Here is a 21,378-nt window from a genome sequence, read left to right as displayed (position 1 = left end):
CGCAGTCCCAGACGTAGTACTGAAGGAAAATGAAAATTGAGCGGAAGTACGTAGGAGGGCGGAGCCAGGCTACCACTCATCTCCAAATAGGAAAAAGAGGCTACAATTTGCACGAGCTCACCAAAATTGGACAGTTGAAGACTGGAATAATATTGCCTGGTCTGATGAGTCTGGATTTCTGTTGAGACATTCAGATGGTAGAGTCAGAATTTGGCGTAAACAGAATGAGAACATGGATCCATCATGCCTTGTTCCCACTGCGCAGGCTGGTGGTGGTGGTGTAATGGTGTGGGGGATGTTTTCTTGGCACACTTTAGGCCCCTTAGTGCCAATTGGGCATGGTTTAAATGCCACGGCCTACCTGAGCATTGTTTCTGCCCATGTCCATCCCTTTATGAGCACCATGTCCCCATCCTCTGATGGCTACTTCCAGCAGGATAATGCACCATGTCACAAAGCTCCAATCATTTCAAACTGGTTTCTTGGACATGACAATGAGTTCACTGGACTAAAATGGCCGCCACAGTCTCCAGATCTCAACCCAATAGAGCATCTTTGGGATGTGGTGGAACGGGAGCTTCGTGCCCTGGATGTGCATCACACAAATCTCCATCAACTGCAGATGCTCTCCTATCAATATGGCCAACATTTCTAAAGAATGCTTTTAGCACCTTGTTGAATCAATGCCACGTAGAACTAAGGCAGTTGTGAAGGCGAAAGGGGGTCAAACACAGTATTAGTATGGTGTTCCTAATAATCTTTAGGTGAGTGTATAATACAGATTATAAACAGTATTGTGAGTGTATTGGTGTCAGTCACACTGTACCTGCAAACTTCTGCACACACTTCAACCCTGTGAACACAGATGACAATATAATGATGAATTATTTATAGGAATAATTTCAGTGAGTTTCTCTGCAGCATCAGTGGTGTGTAAATGTTGCTCATCCCTCAGTTTTTAAATCAACACAGAATGTGTTTACAGTAAATATACTTACAATAGGACAAACATTGAGGATTTAAGAGAATGTGAAGCTTGTATTTTTTATCAAAGCTCACTTAATTCAGGAAAAATTAGTTGTAAACTCTCCATGTGAGGAAACCTTTTTAGACAGTTACAACTTAACATAGAAAGGGTTAGTTGTTGATAAATGTTGTTGATAAATGTTGATTACATTTTGAAACAGTGTGATCCTTTACAAACTGAGCTTAAATTGTATTAACCCATAATATTCCTTTCTTAGTTACTGACAAATATCTACTGTGTTTGATATTCACATACCAGTTTGATTGAGTTTTTCCTTTAGTGTCTCTTGAGTTTTCTTCAGTTCAGTCAGAGCTCTAATCAGAGAGTTCATATTAGACACATCAGAGTCAATCCTGATCTCAGTCCAGTTCTTGGTGTGTGGACGACTGTACAGAGATGAGTACATCTACATAAGGAGAGAGAGAACAGTTAAATATGATGTTTATATTTAAAGTTAATATGTTTTACACAGTACACTGTAAACCCTAATGCTCAAAATAATGAATTGGTTTGAGTAAACCCTAATAGCAGTCGTGGCCTAATGGTTAGAGAGTTGGACTTGTAACACAAAGGTTGCAGGTTCGAGTCTCAGACCTGTGCAGAAATTGTCGGTGTGGGGAGTGAATAACCAGCACTCTCCTGCACTCTCCTCCACCCTCAGTACCACGAGTGAGGTGAGACCCTTGAGCAAGACACCGAACCCCCAATTGTGCAGTAACAATATGGCCCACTGCTCTGGGTGTGTGTTCACTACTCTGTGTGTGCACTTGGATGGGTCACTTCAACTCAAATTAAACAAATTCGTTCAATCCAATTTTTATGAGTTTCTGTCAGGACCACTATCGTCAAAAATGATTGATTGACTATTAGCATATAGTTTGGATTGGCGGTATGGTTCTGTTCTGGGCAGCCTAGTGTTGGGGAAAAATTTAATCACAGAAGATTTTATTTTCCAAGACCTGTTTTCTCTATTGTGTTTTAAATGAGTCACATCAAAGAGGCCCCACCTGTAGAAGCCATACATTGTCCCTTTTATCTTTGTCCCTTTTATCTTTATGGCTCTTGGAATCTGAGTTCCTGGCTAGCATCTATGCGTTTGAATAGTTATGTTGATTAAGAGTAGGTGATACTCTGTCCGGGCAGGGTTTTCCCAAGACCTGTATATATGATTAACTTGCTTTGTTACAGATGAAGGACCATTGTGTTTCTTGCTTTGAATTCAAATGAGGTCCAAGACAGAAGGGGGACCGTTTGTGTATTGTCTCACCTCTTGCTCAAGGCGAAACCTTCAGTGGGTTTCGCCAGATGTATGGAAAATTACTGAGGGGGTTGTTAAAACATTGGGGGTATAAAAGTTTGTGCTTTCTTTTGTTTTAGCAGTTCACACTCGGTACAGGCTGCATGACTGTGTTGACTGTGGGCTCTTTCTTGCAAGAAAAATAAATCTTTATAAAGTGAATCTTTTTCCTAAGGTTTGTCTCTTATTAGTGATGTCAACGAATTCAATTTTGCCGTAATAATTTTGGTGTCAGAAGCGGGACTCCTTGGACGGACCTTCTGGACCTGGAAAGCACCGGTGACTTGCAATCCTGATTCACGTCAGCCCTACCCCGTTAGATTGAGGGACGAGGGACCGACACGCTACAGGTCCAGGAGGACGACCACTGGAGTCGAGATAAAACGAACCCTAGACGGCAAGGGGCGATTCTGGTAAGAGACAAACTTGAAAGAATTCAAGGGGAGTTTTAAATAGAGATTTGGTTAAATTGAAATTTGAATTGGTAGGGATAAACCATAGGGGGAGTCTGAATCTGTGGCAAATGCAGCGTGAATTGAAGTTCTAAAAAAAAAAAAAAAAGGGAGACTGAAATCACGTGGGCGAGGACCGAGTTGTGTGCGGTCCGGGGACTGAGTTGTGTGCAGTCCGGGGTGGGCGAGGACCGAGTTGTGTGCGGTCCGGGGACTGAGTTGTGTGCAGTCCGGGGACTGAGTTGTGTGCAGTCCGGGGACTGAGTTGTGTGCAGTCCCGAAAAGGGCACTATTGAGAGTGTCCGCCCGGCTGATCTTGGGTGAAGAGATCAGATCTGTACGGAGACGTCCAACAGATTAATAGCGCGCGCGCGAAAAGCCACAGAATCAGACTGCCAATATGGGGAAATCCCAAAGCAAGCTAGCTGAATATGAGACACCGGTATTTTGTCAAATGAGAAAATTATATGGCCAAAGATGCATGCTAGATATAGAAAAGTTGATCAAATATCATGATTTCCCAAAAGAGGGAACACTTAGTAGTACAAGGTTAAAAATGGTAAAATTGTCAATTGAAGAAGGGAGTGACATAACAAAGGGTTGTTCTAAGAAACATGTATGTGGGAAATGTGAGAAAACAATTAATTGTTGGGTGGAAGAGGCAGATAAGAGGGAGAGAAGAATGTTGAAAAAAGAAAACAAAAATGAAGAAAAGGCGAATGCGCCTCCACAGAATGAGATTAATATTACTAACACATCTTATGCTTGTGCTTTTCCACATGAAACACCGCCGAGATACACAATTTATCCCAATGCGGAGCTCCAAGGCCTGAAAGTGGACCCCGATCTCGACTGCTCTCCATTTCCACCAAGCCAACCAATTCTACCAGCCAGACCAACTCCAGCTCCCCAGCAGAGAGAAGAGGGAGCGCGCACTGCTGAACAGTCAGCAGAAGGAGGAGCATGCGCAGCTGAGCCAACAGCAGAGGGGGCGCGCGCAGCTGAAAGCTTCCGGAGCAAAGAAACACCGCCAAACGGAAGGAGAAAGAGACTAGCGATCCGGAAGACGAAGCTAAGAAAGAAAGGTACGCGATCATATGTTTTACAGTCCAACACACATGAACAGACCAGAGCGCCGGAGTCAGACGGAGACTCCGATCTAAATTCTGATACCATCTCAGAAAGTGACGAGGAAGAGGAAGAATTAGAGGTCCAGCGTCCGGAGAAAAGAAAGAACTGGGACAGAACTGCCAAGAAAAAGAGGGTGAGCATCACAGCACCTATGGTGGAAGTTCTGGGCATGAATTCTGTAGAATTAGTATATCGTCCTTGGAACATGACTGACATGAAAGAGGCGATGGCCCACCTGCCGAATCCCGACGATGCAGGGGACCGTTTCGCCACCGAACTGATGACATTCTGCCAAGAGTTCAGCCCGACGCTAAATGAACTGAAAAGACTCATGATGGCAAAGCTGGGAGGAATGAACTGGCACAAGATCAGCGCAGAATTACCAGCAGTTGATCACAGACGAATGAACGTTAACTGGCAACATGCTTCGAACGACGGATATCGAGCAGCTGTAACGGGACTGACTGAGACTGTGAGAAGAGCATTTCCAGCGCGCATTGATATGTCCAGAGTGAGCCACTGCCGTCAAGAACCAGGTGAGAGTGTTCAAACTTTCTATGAGCGACTCTATGGTGTGTTTTGCAAGCACAGCGGGCTGAAGGAACCGGCAGATCGTGGCGACAGACCAACTACGTGGGAAAGTTATTTGGCGAACAGCATTTTGAATGGACTGAGACCTGAGATTTCCCAAGCAGTGAAACACAGCTATATCGAATGGACTGAAGGGCGAGTGAGTACCATCATGAAACATGCCTTGCACGCGGAAGAGGAGCTGAGAGCAAGGAAAGAAAAGCCAAGAATGAAAGAATTGCAGCTTGCAGCCGTGCAAAGACCAAACTCCGCGGAAGGCGGGCGCGCAAAAGGACGATTCGGCTGGAACAAAGGGGGACAGAATTCAAACAAAAAAGACTATCTGTGTTATCTGTGCGAAGCTGATGATCACACCGTTCGTGAGTGCACGAAATGCAGGAAGTGTAAAAAAGACGGACATTGGGCGCACAGTTGCCCTGAACAAAAAAGGGCTGATTGAGAAAATGGATGCGGAGAGCAGGAGGAGATCGGGTGGACCACGGCCAAGGATGCAAAGACCGCCGCAAAGGGAAGTAAACATTTACTAATATCACGCACACACACGCACCTACACAAAAACACATACACTGATAATGCTCTCTGCAATGAAAAAGAAGCTTGTACCTCTTTGTGCGTTTCTGAAACAAACAGAGAAGATTTTGACAAATGTTTGATTATGTATAGTAGTAAGGGATTTTTAAACATGCCTGAGTATCCCCTATTAATTGAAGGGACATTGATTTCATTTTTGGTAGATTCAGGTGCAACACGATCTGTACTGCGACCATGTGACTTGCAATGTGAACCAGCGTTAACAAACAAAACGCATGGTTCTTTGTCTGTATCAGGACATTATATAACAGAACGGTTCACTGATCCATTAAAGTGTGAGACTGAGGGGGGGCACGTGCTGAAGCATGCATTTTTAACTTCAAAGACGTGCCCAGTGCCCCTTCTGGGCCGAGATTTAATGTGCAAATTAAATTTGGTACTAGTTGCAGATCCCTCTGGCATTGTAGTAAAAGAGGGTGAGCAAATGTATTTGAAAACAGAACCAAAATGGGTTTACAAATGGCACATAATCGAAACTGGGTGGGCAAAAACAGTCTGTGAATTGGGGGAACAGAGAACGCTGTCATTGGACAGAGATTTTATGATGCCTGACAATTTGCATTGCACGTCACATGTCGCAACAGAAAAAGATCAATTCTATGAGAGAGAATGGTTTGAGAAAGAAAAAGACACTTTAAAACTTGATCAAATGTTTTGGACTAAGAAAATGTGTGCGATTTCAGTTTGCTTATCAGAAAAACAGCTTTCTCTCTATTTGATAGCAGGAGAGTGTGTCCCTCACATACCAATTTCTAAAGAAAACAAACAGACTTGGGGTGAAGTGGGAGTGTTTGTGAAAAGTTGTGTTGAAACCACTGACTGGAGAGTGTTTGATCAAACTGTGCAGTATAGTGAAAAACTGGGTGCATTTAAATCTGAATGCCAACATGAGATTGAAGCAGAGCGGGTTGTGACCGCTGTTGACAAACATGAAAATGACTGCATGACAGATATTTGTGCTTTGGACATACACCCTGCGTTGGCAGAAGTGCCCGCTGGGTTGTGGGCAAAGCACAAATATGATGTAGGACTGATAAAAGGGTGCGAACCGGTGATGATAATTCCAAAATCAGATTACAGACCATGTCAACCACAGTATCCGTTGAAAACGGAGGCAATTCTGGGCATAGAACCAGTTTTTGAATCATTGTTAAAGGAAGGCGTAATTGTGCCATGTGACACCTCACCGGTGCGTACTCCTATTTTTCCTGTGAAAAAGATAAGGGACAAGGGTCAGCCCACTGAATGGCGTTTTGTACAGGATTTGCAGGCTGTGAATTCAGCTGTCAGAGCGAGAGCTGCTACAGTTCCAAATCCCTACACAATCTTGTCACAAATTCCACAGAGCGCCACATTCTTTTCAGTGGTGGATCTGGCAAATGCATTTTTTAGTGTACCAGTACACAAGGACAGTGCGTATTGGTTTGCATTCAATTTTAAAGGGAAAGGGTACACATTTACAAGATTGTGTCAGGGATATTGCGAATCACCAACAATTTACAATGAAGCGCTCAGACGAAGCCTTGAAAATTTGACTCTGACACCTGGATCAGCCTTGCTTCAATATGTTGACGATATTTTGATTTGTGCCAAAGACGAAACCACATGTGTAAAAGACACTGTGACCTTGCTGCAGCATTTGGCGCAGGAAGGTCACAAGGTCAGTAAAAGTAAGCTGCAATTTGTGCAGAAACAAGTCACTTTTTTGGGTCATGTAATATCTGCAAACACTAAATCACTGTCTGGAAAAAAGGGTACAGGCAATAACTGAGGTACCAAAACCAACCACAAAGAAACAAATGTTGTCATTTTTGGGAATGTGTTCTTACTGCAGAACATTCATTCCCAATTATGCGATTCTTGAACAACCCCTGAGAGCCCTGACAACAGGGAAGGGGTTGAAGTCATGTGATAAAATTAACTGGACAGGGGAGGCTGAAAAGGCTTTTACAAACATGAAAGCACAGCTCGCCACAGCACCGACTTTAGGATTGCCTGTACCAACTAAACCGTTTGTCCAAATGATAGATGAAAAAAATGGGTTCATGTCTTCTGTTCTTTTGCAGCATCATGGAGACAGATTGCGACCAGTGGGTTATTTTTCTGGCAAATTAGATCCAGTAGCAGCAGGCCTGCCGCACTGTCTGAGGGCCGTGGCTGCTGCTGAACAGGCTGTGATGGCCTCTAGAGAATTTGTGGGTTATTCTGACGTGACATTAATGGTTCCGCATGCTGTTTCCATGATTCTGCAGGAACAGAGGACATCACATTTGTCAACAGCACGATGGCTGAGGTATCACACAATTTTGCTAGATATGCCAAATATCACAGTCAAGCGTTGTACAGTTTTGAATCCTGCCACTCTCCTTCCAACAAAGGAGGATGGAGAGGAAAATCATTGCTGTTTGACTGCAATCGAACAAATATGTACCCCGCGTCCTGACCTTTCGGACACACTGCTCGAGAACAGTGAGCATGTCCTGTTTGTGGATGGCTCTGCGTCCAGAGATCCACAAACAGGCCTGAACAAAGTTGGTTACGCGGTGACCACTGAGTTTGAAACGTTGACTTCTGGCACATTGCCATCAAATTTTTCAGCTCAAGCGGCGGAGCTCGTTGCCCTGGCAGAAGCATGTAAGCTTATGGAGGGTAAAAGTGTAACGATTTACACAGATTCACGATACGCGTTCGGGGTTGCGCATGATTTTGGGGCTTTATGGAAACATAGAAATTTTTTGAAATCTGATGGCCGGCCAATCCTAAATGCTTCTCTTGTGTCTAATCTTCTAGACGCAATTCTCTTGCCAAAACAACTTGCCATTTGCAAATGCGCAGCGCACACTAACAACAAAGATTTCATTTCAACAGGAAACGCAAGAGCAGATGCAGCTGCGAAGGCCGCGGCAGCACAGCAGTCAAAGAAACCAGAATGTATTTTATTGTCTGAAACTAACACAAATGCTTTGACTTCTTTACAGAGTATGCAGGCATTTGCCACAGCAGCGGAGAAGAACCTGTGGAAACGTTGTGGCTGCAAACTTGAGAATGATGTGTGGATGAGTGTGGATGGCAAGCCTTGTTTACCCCGGCATTTTTTCTTGCATTATGCAAAATGTCTCCATGGGTTAGATCATGGAGCCAAACAGGGGATGATAGCACAAATGAAAGATATGTGGTTCACAAAAGGGTTCACAGTAGTTGCTGAGAATTTTTGCAAAAGATGCGTCATTTGCAACACGCACAATGTGGCAAGGGGAGTAAAAATGCCCCTAGCATCTCACCCAGCAGCAGGAGGTCCATTTGAATATCTCATGATGGATTTTATTGAATTGAGTCCGTGTGAGGGAAAGAAATACTGCTTGGTTATGGTTGACATGTGGTCAAAATGGATTGAGGTTTTTCCCACGACCAAACAAGACGCAGCAGCGGTGGCCAAAGCCCTGCTGACTGAAATAATTCCCAGATGGGGAATTCCAAGAAAGATAAGTTCAGACAACGGAACACATTTTGTGAACGAGGCAATAAAACAAGTGGGTCAGTTTTTGGGGATAGACATGAGAACACATTGCAGCTACCACGCCGCTTCAGGCGGTGCGGTGGAACGCGAAAATGGTACGATCAAAAACAAATTGGCAAAATGTTGTGAAGAAACTGGACTCACATGGGTAAAAGCCTTGCCTATTGTATTAATGTACATGAGAATGAGAAAAAGGACCAGAGTAAATCTGAGCCCATTTGAAATTGTTTTTGGACGACCACCATTCATGGGAATGGAAGGGGGTAGACAACAGCTGCCATCCACAGATTTGTGTGAGCACAATATGTTGAATTACTGCAAAGAAATGTCTTCTCTGTTGTCACATGTCTGTGTGCAGGTGAAAGCTGCTCAGGGGAAACCGGCTGAAACTCCCTTGCACAACATCAAGCCAGGAGATTACGTGGTGATAAGAGACCTGAGGAGGAAGAGCTGGAAGGCGAAAAGGTGGCTAGGACCTTTTGTCGTGCTTCTGACGACACACACTGCCGTCAAGGTAGCGGAGAGAGCGACGTGGGTGCATGCGAGCCATTGCAGAAAGGTCCCACCAGTGATCGGGGAGGAGGAGCCGAGAGGAAAAGAGCAGGAGGCACACGTCCGTGCGGGCAGAGATCAAAAATAAACATCATTTACCGTTATCGTCTCAGGAGCAGAGACGCTGGCACAACGTGGTGCTGAGCCAAACAGTTTTTCAAAGAAGGCACATCAAAGACTAACCTTCCTCACACGTTCTGGACAGACAACTGTGCGATCCATTTAGCCAACTGTAAAGAATGGAGCAAGTGAGACCGTGGCACCGGTTTCGAGTGCCCGGAACGCGCAGCGTGAAGATAACCACATGCATACTGACTGTATTCAGCTTGGTGATGAGTAAACCGGCACCACAACCAGTGAAACCACCTGTTACACCAGCCCTTAAACCTGACATTCCCAGCTGGGATGAAACCGCATGGATAGGAAATGAAGAAGTAGGAAAAGGGGGAGCAAAACCAGAAGTGGACAAGGCGATCACAAAATGCCAAGGGAACAAAGCCTGCACTCTGGCACTGCTGCAGAAACAGGAACTTGAGATAAACACCAGCTGCTGGCTATGTCTGCAAATGTCTTACACATGGAAGGCAGTACCATTGACTGTTGCAACAATAAACGAAACTGACTGTCTGATCCCACAGCAGATGACGGAGGTGCTCAGAGCTGCAGCAGACATCGAGCAAGGGAAGATTCCAACAAAACATCCAACGTCTGCCTGCAAGAAAACGCAACGGTACAACCACACAGACATGTTAATTCCACCATTAAGGGTGACGCATGATCGAGGAGATGTGTGCGTGTGCTCACAGAGACTGAAGCTGAACGCGAAAGCAGGGTGGTCTGACTGCAGAGTCAGAATTGACATCAAAAATTTGACCACAGGGAACTGCACAGCGGTGATAGGAGGTATCACAACAAACTTTACCTGTCCGTTTAGCAAACCAAGTGACACTTCACCTGCGGCAGTTTGGGTTTGTGGTGACCGAGCATATCATTTCATGCCACAGAAAGAATGGACAGGTTGCTGTTACCCAGCTTTAATGAATGTGGGGACATCTGTGTACTTTCCAGGTAATGAACAGGGAGAAAAGACCAGACAGAAAAGAGATATTGGTTCTGAAATAGGGACCTTGCCAGACCGTTACAATGGTTATGTCTTGTCAAATCCATGGACAACACCTGGGGCAAATGTGGGCTGGTCTATTTTCCTGGGGGTGGGAACAGCAGTAACGATAAACAAAATTAATGGGTTAGCATGGAGTGTGTTAGCTTTAGCCAATAGCACTGAACATGCTTTGACAATGGTAAATGAGGAAATGAAACAAATCAGAGATGGAGTTATTCAGAACAGACTGATGTTAGACATGTTAACAGCAGAAAAAGGGGGCGTTTGCAAAATGTTGGGACTGTCATGTTGTTTTCACATCCCAGATTACAGTGACAACATCACAAATATTATAAACCATATGAGAGCAGCTGTAAGGGAACCTGAGAAAGCTGATGATTCATGGTTTGGGTGGATAACAAATCTGAGAGGTTGGGGATACTGGCTATGTTACACTGTATTGCCGATTTTTGCAATAGTGGTAATAGTATTGCTGTGTTTACCATGTATTTTTCAGTGCATTTCCAGAATAGTACAGAGAACAGTGAAGGCCAGCATGTCTCACCAAATGGGTAAACTGACTGTTTATGACGACTACAATGAGTGGATGAATGAATTTGATGAGATGATTAGCGAAGAGATGCCTAAAACAAATTAGGGATTTTATTCTATTTTATTTCTTTTAAAATGCTTTTTCTTCATTTACAAATTTAAGAGAGTGACCATTTATACGAAAATCCGAAATGAAGAGTGTAAATGTGATGAGTGACTTAAATTTGCCTGTTATTTTTTTATTTATTTTTTTTTCTCATTTGTTTTCTAATTTTTTTTTATCATTACTTTATTATCATTATTGTTTATTACTACTTTTCATATATATTTTTGTTCTCCTTTAATGTTTTATTGTTATTGTTTTATTATTACTACTTCTATTTTTATTATATACACATTTTAAATTTTTCTTTTTTGCAAGTTATCAAAGAATGATAAAAGGGGGAAATTGTTGGGGAAAAATTTAATCACAGAAGATTTTATTTTCCAAGACCTGTTTTCTCTATTGTGTTTTAAATGAGTCACATCAAAGAGGCCCCACCTGTAGAAGCCATACATTGTCCCTTTTATCTTTGTCCCTTTTATCTTTATGGCTCTTGGAATCTGAGTTCCTGGCTAGCATCTATGCGTTTGAATAGTTATGTTGATTAAGAGTAGGTGATACTCTGTCCGGGCAGGGTTTTCCCAAGACCTGTATATATGATTAACTTGCTTTGTTACAGATGAAGGACCATTGTGTTTCTTGCTTTGAATTCAAATGAGGTCCAAGACAGAAGGGGGACCGTTTGTGTATTGTCTCACCTCTTGCTCAAGGCGAAACCTTCAGTGGGTTTCGCCAGATGTATGGAAAATTACTGAGGGGGTTGTTAAAACATTGGGGGTATAAAAGTTTGTGCTTTCTTTTGTTTTAGCAGTTCACACTCGGTACAGGCTGCATGACTGTGTTGACTGTGGGCTCTTTCTTGCAAGAAAAATAAATCTTTATAAAGTGAATCTTTTTCCTAAGGTTTGTCTCTTATTAGTGATGTCAACGAATTCAATTTTGCCGTAATACTAGCATGGATAAGAGACGGGAGAGCAGCGATAAACCCCCTAACGGTAAACAGAACAGAACCAACATAATGTATTGCAGATATCATTAATGTTGATATTAAATGTACAACATCATTCGGGATTTTAGTCTGATTCAAGGGGAATTAGAATACCAAATCCTCACTGGATGAGAGGAGGAGCTGGGGATGGACGTCATATTCCTATAGGTAGACGTGATCAGCTGGCAGTCATCTGATGCGAGTTTGACTAACGTGACCTGCCAGAACTGATACTATAGGCTTGATATTTAGAACATTATTTTTCTTTTGAGTTCTCAAAACTGACACATTTTAAGTAATCAGAATTGTTTAATTGTTTTGAGTTTTACTTGTTTCATTTAATTTAGACTAACTTAAATTTAACCGAAACTGGGCTGGGATTTCTATTTCCCAGCATGCTTTGCCATGACACTCAAAATGACACAGCCAAAATTAATAGTAATATGTTTTTCTGGTTCAAGATTAATGTTAAGTGTGAGATTTAGTAGTGTTTACTGTTTTGTTTTGTTTTGTTTTGTTAGTTTAGAAGAGTTTCTGTTATGTTGGTTTTTGTAGGGTTACCATCATAATGATGAGTAAAGCATGAGCTTAGTTTGAGAACGCATATATGTTAAATATTTGATATTGCTGTCCTCATTCAGCAAGTGCTGTGCTATGCTATTGTCACAATTCACCAGTGTGAGTGCCCGTGATTACCAGCAGAGGGCACTCCACCCTGGACTGTCACTCCTTCATAGACTACATTACCCATAATACTTTGCCCGGACTCATTAGCACTCACTGTTTACACCTGTCTCTTTTCCCTGTTCACTTCACCCTATAATAGCTTGGTATCTCAATCATTCATTGCAAAGTCTTGTTCCCTTTCGAAAGGGAACTTGCGCTGCATCAGCTGACGCTACGGGGAACACCTCCAGCGTGACAGGTGTCTGAATCACAATCGAACCACGTCAATCCTAATGACCGGCGACAGCCCATGACGTCATCAAGATGCGACCAGGAAGTATATAAGGGCACCTCACCAACATGACACTACTTCTTCGTCTTCAGGGACTGTTTGTCTGTTTCGAGGTTGAGAATCACAGAAAGAAAGTCTACAATGAAGCACACAGGGAAGTCCAAGCACAACTTTAGAAAGTGCGCGGATCCGTGTCCCAGGTTTCTCACACCTGAGGACACCCATACTCTCTGTGTCATCTGTCTGGGGGAAGAGCACGCACGGGAGGTTCTCGAGGGAGCCTCAGTGGCGGCGCGCTAGGAGAGAGCCCGCGCGTTCGAGCCGTCTCGACGATCGGTTTCTCTCCGACGTTAACCCAGCGGCTCCCGGGAGTCTTCCATTCCTCCCGGATCTTCATGATCAGATCTCAGGGGCATGGAAGAAACCGTACTGGGCTCGGATCTTTCGATATCAGCGGGGAAATTTCACTGATGTCGAGGGATCCGCCGATTCCGGTTATGTGTCGATGCCACCAATCGATGAGACGTTCGTGAACTATCTCGCGTCTGGGAGGCCATCGACACTAAGGACTCCTGCCCTGCCCTCTAAGGCGCTTAAAACCACCTCGCGCCTTAACGGCAGGGCATACACGTCAGCAGGTCAGGCTGCGTCGGCATTGCACACCATGGCGGTGTTGCAAGCTTACCAGGCTGATCTACTGAGGGATCTCGATCAGGCGCTGGTGCGATGGCCGAGCTGCATTGCACCACGGATTTTGCTCTCCGGGCCACCAAACAAACAGCGGTCGCCATCGGGCGTTCGATGGCTATTCGATGGCTATTGTGGCCACGGAGAGACATCTGTGGCTGAACTTGGCGGACATCGGGGGGAAAGAAAAGACCTTTCTCCTCGTTGCCCCGGTCTCGCCCTCTGAGCTCTTCGGCACCTCCGTCAAGGCGGTGGTGGGAAGATTCAGAGAGGCAAGGGCGCGCTCGGCGCATTTAGATCTTGCATTCCGCGGAGATCCGGGGCGGCACCCAGACAGGCGGGAAGCTCCGGTCCGTCACTGTCTGAGGACTGGCGGCAGGACCAGCGAGCTAGCGTCGCTTCTCGCGCACCCCTCCTGGTCGGAGTAGGGCGTGGAAGAAGCGTGACTCCCGCACCCGGAAGAGGAAGGACGCCGGGCAGGTGACCCGGAACCAGCGCCGTAGAGGACCATGCTGGGATCAGTCTCTGCCTCCGAGGAGGCGCTAGACTGCCGTAGTCCCTTCCTCCAGTAAATAATTCCCTTTTCCCCCGACGCCTCTTACATCAGGCCGGTGGGCCCGTGATGAGCGGGAAAAGGAAGTACCCCAGTCTCTGACGGCCCGCCAGGCTTGGTGTGTGAGAGCACCCTCGAGCGGGTCGGTGGTAATGTTGCACCTAAGCACACACATTGTGAATTAAAGCTTGTGGGTGGATATCAATGGCGCGCTGCAGGCGAGCGGGTAAGTCCCCTATGAGAGGGAAAATATCAATGCATTTTCTGACTAATGCTTCCTGCTGAGGGTTTCGGGATCTCTGTGGAATCGTTGGATATTTCTGTAGGGCCTGTAGTTCCCCTGTTTGGATGGCCAGAACGATCATTATACACCAGTTGCTTTTGGGCTCCATCGTGAGCTATTGTTGCTAGTAGAGACAGGCAGTAAGGATATAGAGTTATATTTTAGAGTGGTTTTTGCTCGCTGTATGGAATACAGTTTTTTAATCTCCCGAGTTAAAAAGAAAAAAAAACGGGAATATCGCTGGTAGTGCCGCTCATTCCTGTGGGTGTGTAACGCTTTTTTCTCTAAAAATGGAAAGGCTGCGTGTACGAATATCCCAGCTTGAAGCTTGTAACTGGTAGCCACCTCAGGGTAGGGCGGTCTGTATCTTCTCTCAGTATAAACTGTCTGGAGAATGAGGGATCAGACTATGCTAGAACTGCAGTTAGATTTAGAGCCTATAAACAAAACAGGTATAGATCTATTTTGGCCTAGGCTTCTAGGGATTACGGAGTCACCTGCCAAAAAGCATTGGCACTCCGGTTAGCTGTCATTATGTCCCTAATGTAGCCTCCTCTTATGTAGAGTCGTCCGGCCAAGGCCCGCCCCCTTCCCTGCGTTCGTGGGTCTTTATTAGTAATGCAGGTTGGTGCTGTGCAGGATGTGATAGCGACCTAGCCAGTGGTCGTTCTGAGGGTTAGGCATTCTTTCGTTTAAATACGAAGATGTTGTATGCATTTTTTAATTCTACCCTCCAGAGCTAGTTTATTAAAAGCTGCCAGTTTTTGGCAGGCTCTGGCCCTGTATATATGTCCTGGCCAGGTGGCAGTACTCCTCTGATAAGGCAGGGTACATTTGAGTATCCCACTCCTAGCTCTGTATCATTCTGACTCACCCATGGCTTGTACTGTAGGCCTTTTGCAAAGTCGGCCCCTTTTGTATTGCTATGTGTTTACTCCCCAACGTTGTCGGCCTCAAGTAGCAGAATTACCAACTAATAACCCTTCTTAGTAGTTGGATGTTATCTTGTCAGCCAGCAGAGAAGCTACTGTCAGTCCAGCAGTTATACCAGCCAGTGTTTCATGTCTGCCACCAGGAAGCCGTCCCTGCAGGTCTGCTGTAAGGTAGTAGGCCCCGACAGGCCTCCCTGAAGATGGGCTCCACGGACGGCAGTGCCAGTCGACCGTGACAGTCAGCGTGGATTGCGAGCAGGCAGCAGGCCCTTTCCTGGCCTCGCCACCGGGTTGTAGGCCTCACCAGGCCTCCCCTGGATGTGAGTTCCTGACCGTCCCTAGGGGTGAGTCCCGGGACCAGGATGCCTCTGGCAGCAGGCATGTGGGATTGCCAGGTAGTAGGCCTCACCAGGCCTCCCTGAAGGTTTGCCATGGGTAGCAGGCCTCAAGCCGGGCCTCCCCTGACGGCACGTCCCAGGGTTTCAGTCATTAGATTAGATTAGATTAGATTCAACTTTATTGTCATCACACAAGTACAAGTACAAGGCAACGAAATGCAGTTTAGGTCTAACCAGAAGTGCAATAGCAGCAAGTGCAGGATATACAATGGATGCGTAAGTGCAGGACATGGATATGTACTGAATATGTATAAATATGTATAAATAGAGAGACGTTATTACTATAAACAGAACTGAATTTACAGGTGAATATGTACAGTGAATAAATATACAGATGGCTATTACTATAAACAGAATTTACAGGTGAATATGTACTATGAATACAATATACAGATGGCTATTACTATAAACAGAATTTTACAGATAGAGGTATACAATAATATGTTAGGCTAATATGAGGAATAGCAGTGGATTAGGGTAGTGCAATAAATTATGGACAGAGCTATCCGGAAAAAAAAGTGTAAACTTGTGGACTAGCATGGACTTTTGGCAGGTGGTAGGCCTCACTCGGCCTCTCTGAGAGCTCGTTACCAGGCGATAGGCCTCACTAGGCCTCCCTGAGGGGGAGTTCCCGAGTCAGGATGCTCGGGCAGCTAGCATAGCCTGCTGTTAGGTATCCAGGCCTTCCTGAGGAGACGAGTTTCTGTTTTCCAGCTACTTTGACAGTTGGCTTCGGCTGCTATCAGGTAGTAGGCCTCACCAGGCTTCCCTTCAGTTTCCGAGTTTGGATTCTCGAGCATTTGGCATGTACTGCTATCATATGATAGGCCTCACTAGGCCTCCCTGAGGGGTTGGGTTCTCAGTTCAGGAACTGTTAACTGGCATATGCTGACAGCTAGTGGGGACCTTGCTGTCAATATCTGGCCCTAATTCGGCAGCATCTGAGGATGGTCTTACCCTAGCGTGACTTGAGGTAGCTTCTGCTACTTGGTTCCCATGGGAGGGAATTTAGCCTACAATTGGCTTACCTACCAGGCAGCCCCTTTTTTAAGCTCCCCTCTCTTCGAGGGTTGTCTGTGAGCCCGAAGCTGCCTGGGCCTGATCAGATGGTCGTAGGCCCCTCGCAAGGCCTCCCAATTAGATCAGCTTATTGGCCAGTCTGGCCTCCTGAGTATTTCTACTTGATAATAGCTCAGTAGATCCTAGGATCGAGCATATTACTCCCCTCGCTGGCAAGGGTCGAAAGCGCAATGCTGAGTACCGCTCTCCAGGATGCCCGTCTCTGAGATCCGGCTCGAGGAGGACTCTGCCAGCTCGCAGTACCTTTGGTTGGATGCCTCTCCTGGAGGCAAGTATCCAGAGGCTCTGTTTTCGAACAGACAAGGATGGCTGGTCCTATGTGTCCCATATAGAGGTCTCTAGGTCAGGCCTCCCTGGTGGCATTCAGTGATTTCTTCCCGAATAGTGGCTGGCTGGGGCGCCGTAGGGCCCCCTAGCCACATTCCCTTAAAGGAGCCCCCTTCCTTTGAATGGGTTGGATCCAGGCCTTTTGAGCGGCCTGAATAGGACCTCGTGCAGCCGCACTAAGGTTCCTGACGAGGCTTATAGCTTGGGCTATGACCGTAGGGAATGCTGTCACTGACAGCCCTGTGTGACCAGAGGGGGAGTGGTTCAGGCATTTCAATTGAATTTGTCACTGCCAGTGGGCATGCACTCCCCTCGGCATGGCGGCCTGGGTATATCGTTCCCCGTAGCGTCAGCTGACGCAGCGCGAGTTCCCTTTCGAAAAGGAACGTCTCCGGTTACATACAGGGAGTGCAGAATTATTAGGCACGTTGATTTTCTTATCATATTTTTGAATGACCCCCACTAGATAAGAATCACAAGCTGAAGAGTTGTAAAATACATGAAGCCTGCTTTTTTATAGGCTTTATAGGTTTTATAGGTTGAGAATGACTCTTGAAGGACCAGCACCACATCCTCTAGTACCACTGTTTGAAGAATTCATCTTCCAGAATCTGGCAGTACGTTTTGGGAGTTCATTTTAGTCCATCCTGAAGTCCGTTTTGCAGAGATGGACTAAAAATGAACTCCCAAAACGTACTGCCAGATTCTGGAAGATGAATTCTTCAAACAGTGGTGCTAGAGGATGTGGTGCTGGTCCTTCAAGAGTCACTCTCAACCTATCTGTCCATAAAGCCTATAAAAAAACCTTCTTCATGTATTTTACAACACTTCAGCTTGTGATTCTTATTTACTAAAGGGTTCCTGATGGTTTCACCCTTAATTCTTCACCTTAATTCTTAATTCTTTTGCAGTTAACAGGTGTCTTTTCTCCGCCACATGTTTTTGTCTGACCCTGCTGACCCAACGAGCATTTCACTGTCCAATGGTCACGCCTTAACTGCAATGTCTAGTATTGCATTAGTATTGCATCCTTCTCATGGGCATTTAATACTTTTTGACTTTTCAGTCTGAGTTAAATCTCTTTTTTGGCTCAATTTATCTGTAAAAGAAAACATGCCTAATAATTCTGCACACCTGAATATAAGGTGATTTTCATTTCCAGCCTTCATGAACAATTATATATCACTTATACATTATTAAATACTAAATCAATAGTAGTTATTAGGATTACTGTGGTTTGGAATTGGTCAAATGTGCCTGGAAAAAAAATATGATCAGAAAATCAATGTGCCTAATAATTCTGCACTCCCTGTATGTAACCTAGGTTCCCTGAGAACAGGGAACGAGACGATGCGTCGCTTTGCCATGCCTCAGGGCCTGCCTGCTGAACAGTCCCTTCAGACGAAGAGGCGGTGTCATGTTGGTATATATTTCCTGGTCGCATCTTGATGACGTCATGGGCTGTCGCCAGTCAATAGGATTGACGTGGTTCGATTTCGATTCAGACACCTGTCACGCTGGAGGCGTTCCCCGTAGCGTCAGCTGACGCAGCGTCACGTTCCCTGTTCTCAGGGAACCTAGGTTACATACGTAACCGGAGACGTTTTGTGTAACACTGCATTATTGATCGTTTTCCCTGGTTTCATATCTCTTGGTCTTGGATTTCTTGCCCGTTCTGTGGATTAACATTTTTCCTTTCTTGTTTGCTTGTTTGGACTGATTACCTGTTATGACCTCTTGCCTGTATTGATGACTATGATTGTGGATTACCCTTTCATTAAAGGGATCCCATGGTGTCAAGACTTGTATGGCTTAATATAACATAAATTATGTCTCTTACTGAAATATGTAGTGGAAAACCCACGAAAGATCCACGTTATTTAAAAAATCCATTATATATTTGGACAATGGGCGCCGCCATTTTATTTGCGTTCTAGGTTGATGACGTAGAATGGTTGCACTCGGCAATCAACTGGCTTTACCCGCAGCTATTTTTACCACAACACACCTCGAAAAATGTTTCAGAGTTTGCTTTTATTTAGTTTCTCTCTAAGAGTGCGTTCTTGTTTTATTTCCTTATGTATTTCTTAGTTTCACTAATTTATAGAGCTTGGTTTTATATTATTATTTTTCTCTTTTGCTAGCTTCAGTTATTATTTAGGTTATTTTGTTTTCTTTATTCTTAGGTGTTAGTTTTTCTGTTTTCTCTCCTGGTTTGTGTCTCTGTGTTAGTGGTTTGTGTCTTGTGTTGGTTCATGCCCTGTGTCCTGAGTTTCCCCTGGTCATTGAGTCTCCTGGTCTGGCTACCAGTCTGGTTCTGCAGCAAGTCACGTCACCAACTATCAAGCCTGGTTCCCTGAGCCGCTTCCTTGTCTCCATCATTGGCCATCACATCCTTGCTGTCTCTACCCTGACCAGCAAGTTCTCCCATTGTGTCCTGCCCCTATTGTTTGGACTTTGTTCCTGTCTCACCATTCTTGTCCTTGTTATAAATTTCACCCCCAAGAATATTTATTGTTGTCAGCCACTTTAACATTGTAAATACACTGTTTGTACATTAACACTGCACTGTGCTTACATACAGGTAAATAAAATAAAGATTAGATTAAAATGTGTTGTAAAGTTAAATTAAAACTGTACTGTATTTAAATGTAAAATACATTTTTAAAAAACTTGACTCAAATATAGATTAAATTAAAATGTATGTGTTTTAACATTAATTTATTTAGTTATTCCTCTGAGTACCACTAGTGGACTAGACTGGTACAAATAAAAAGGTCAATCAGCTCATCAGGTTTGAGAACAGAGTGTTTGTCCTGTAATATATTATATGATGACTGAGACAGATGTTGCCTGACCTGTATGAGGTGGAGATGATCGTCAGTGTGTGAGAGCTGCTCCAGCTCAGTGTTTCTCCTCTTCAGCTCAGTGATTTCCTGCTGCAGCTCTTTAATGAGATCTTCAGCCTGTTTCTCTGCTGCTTTCTGCTGTTCCTCCATCATCTTCAGCTGCTCAGACTGACATCTCTCAAAGGAGCGGATCAGATCAGTGAAGAGCTCAACAATGGAGGATTTCTCTTCCTCTGTGTTTCTCTGATGAATGACAACAGTTAAAAAGATGTTCCATTTATTAATCTATTATGTATTCACATATTATTTAAAGGGATAGTTCACCCAAAAACAAACCTTTCTCAGCTCTACTGAGTGTTTGATCTCTTGAATCTTCTTCATTCTGACCTGGATCATCTGATGAACGTCAGTTTGTCTCTTAGCCAGATCATTCTACATACAGAGAAAAAACAGATAACTTCACCCTCTAAAAAAAATATCTTATTAAAATCTCCAGGTTTTTAGTATTAGTCAAAAGAACAAGCACTGATGAAAGGCAACCTTGCTGTTGCATCAGCTAGCACACGCGATAGGAGATAGCCTATCTGTCTATTTCTGCAGGTATATTTGTCTATATTTATCATTAAAAAAAGGAAACCGACACTGCAGGCTCCAGATACACAAACCATAAACAAACATAAAATACATTTATGTGCTTACCATTTTGAATATCAATAATGCTGATCACTTTCTGTATTCCACTCGGCTTGTGTTATTATAAAAACACTCAGGTAAACAGCTTCTGTGTCTTCTGCTTTGACTTCTTTGCACGCTGTGTTGCTATTATTCTCATGCACTGACTCCGTCATTAAACTGAACAGCCAATCAGAGTTATCTATCTACTCCAATATCACATTACATTTATTCGGAATTGCAGCTAAGCGGTTCTCCCTTTTTCTGTGGAGGAGGTAGAGGACCCTTCCCCTAAACACTTTTTCTGGGTGGTGCATCAATCTCCAGTGGCCACATAGCACTCCACAGTTTCCAGCAATTCCAAGTCTAAAGAGCCCAAGTCCAGTGCTCACAGTGCTTCCGAGTCCGGTGGTTCCAAATCCAGAGTCTCCAGCCATCATGTCCGCCACTCCAGAGTCTCCAGCCATCATCGCCGCCACTCCAGAGTCTCCAGCCATCATGGCCGCCACTCCAGAGTCTCCAGCCATCACCACTCCAGAGTGTCCAGCCATCACCACTCCAGAGTCTCCAGCCATCATGGCCGCCAAGCCAGAGTCTTAAGCAACATGGCCACCACGCCAGAGTCTCCAGTCATCATGGCCACCACTCCAGAGTCTCCAGTAGGGCTGTGCAATTAATCGAATTTCGATTTCGATTTCGATTTTGCCTCCCAACGATCACCAAAATAGTACAATCG

The 21,378-nt window shown here is 44.7% G+C and overlaps 1 protein-coding gene across 1 annotated transcript in view; it reads right to left on the bottom strand.

The window, feature by feature from the left end:
• Positions 1–21,378, bottom strand: part of LOC307117632 (E3 ubiquitin-protein ligase TRIM39-like) — a 35,064-nt gene that overhangs the window by 2,817 nt on the left and 10,869 nt on the right. The window contains exons 3-6 of the mRNA XM_079802602.1: positions 20,307–20,402; positions 19,980–20,213; positions 1,283–1,433; positions 827–853 (exon numbers count right to left, since the gene is read on the bottom strand). Of these exons, the coding sequence (XP_079658728.1) occupies positions 827–853; positions 1,283–1,433; positions 19,980–20,213; positions 20,307–20,402 (508 nt within the window). The remainder of the gene's footprint in view (positions 1–826; positions 854–1,282; positions 1,434–19,979; positions 20,214–20,306; positions 20,403–21,378) is intronic.

Source organism: Gobio gobio (assembly GCF_949357685.1).
Source record: "Gobio gobio genome assembly, chromosome: 21".
In the NCBI taxonomy this organism is placed as follows: Eukaryota; Metazoa; Chordata; class Actinopteri; order Cypriniformes; family Gobionidae; genus Gobio; species Gobio gobio.
The sequence above is the reverse complement of the archived record's forward strand: the minus strand, read 5'-3'. Positions and strand labels throughout refer to the sequence as shown.